The 1,151-nt window shown below is 42.1% G+C and overlaps 1 protein-coding gene across 1 annotated transcript in view; it reads right to left on the reverse strand.

Moving 5' to 3' along the window:
- Positions 1-1,151, reverse strand: part of TEX14 (testis expressed 14) — a 64,265-nt gene continuing 63,114 nt past the window's right edge. The window contains exons 30-32 of the mRNA XM_012726061.1: positions 834-843; positions 680-731; positions 1-253 (exon numbers count right to left, since the gene is read on the reverse strand). Coding sequence (XP_012581515.1) covers positions 217-253; positions 680-731; positions 834-843 — 99 coding nt within the window. The 3' untranslated portion in view covers positions 1-216. The remainder of the gene's footprint in view (positions 254-679; positions 732-833; positions 844-1,151) is intronic.

Raw genomic sequence — 1,151 nt, forward strand, 5'->3', positions numbered from 1 at the left:
AGAAAACTCTACAGTCAAAACTACCTTTTATTTTCCTTAAAACATATGACTAAACCTGCTACAAACAGACCAAATCATGTCTTTATGTCTGTGGCAGCTGATCTCAGAATGAGCGATCAAACCATTGCTCTGATGGCAACTGGAGCAGATCAGGGGGAAGGTTCACAAGCAGGACGCTCAACTCGGGTCACAGGGCCATTTCTGATCCAGTTCTGGTCATTCTGACAAGTCACTCTGATCCAGCACGATTATCCTGTAAAGAAGTTGTTATTTTAGACAGAAATGTGAGTTTCAAGTTGCTGCACATTTTTTAAAGACACAAATGATAACCTCTTTCTATTCAGTTCACTAGAGAGAAAGGGACCTTGACCTTTACAATCAAGGGACATTATGATCAAAAACTGTATGATGGAAATGTAAAATGACTGCCAAAGGATAACCCGAGCTTTTGTATTCCCTCTCTCTGTCTAAACTGTTCTAGTGCTGACCCTATCAAAATTGGAATTATTTTCACCTTATATTTTAATTAACTAGAAACATTAACATTTTAAAAATTGAGCAACTGTGAATTCAAAGTGTTGCCATTAATGTTTATTTAGATGCTTGTAATTGTTTAAAGTCTGCTTATGTTATCTATGAAGGGTAAACCTTGACCTACAAACATCTGGTATCTCATTACCTGGAGGGTTCAGACCAACCCAGTCGCTTCCAAAAACAGGATTTTAGTTCATCTTGAGGAAAAATAAGGAAGAAGAAAAAAACAATCTGATTACTTCTAGGTGAAAGGGTGCTAGTGTTCCGAAGTCATAGCAGTGCCCTCTCGTTGAGGGTACACTGTTTTAGCTGTAACACAGGTAGGGCCTTCTAAAAACACAGTTAACGAGCCTCCCCTCCTGACAGTCTGAGCGCTCTGCCACAGCAGTGCACACCTAGGTGGCTGGCTGACAAAGTCCCTGCTTTATGTTCTCAGCTAACTCAGCAGCAGCTAAACGCTCATGGTGGGCCTGTGCCAGTTGAGTCCTGGAGGAAACGGAATGCACCCCTGAACTTTAATGACATCATAACTTACAGGGGTGTAGTCAGTGTTAAGGGCGCAATCAAGGGACCGCAGGGCATGCGGCAGCTAGCAGCAATGTGAAGCTGTGGTCACT

This window comes from Condylura cristata, unplaced genomic scaffold (assembly GCF_000260355.1).
Source record: "Condylura cristata isolate star-nosed mole 26May11 unplaced genomic scaffold, ConCri1.0 scaffold00017, whole genome shotgun sequence".
NCBI classification, from domain to species: domain Eukaryota; kingdom Metazoa; phylum Chordata; class Mammalia; order Eulipotyphla; family Talpidae; genus Condylura; species Condylura cristata.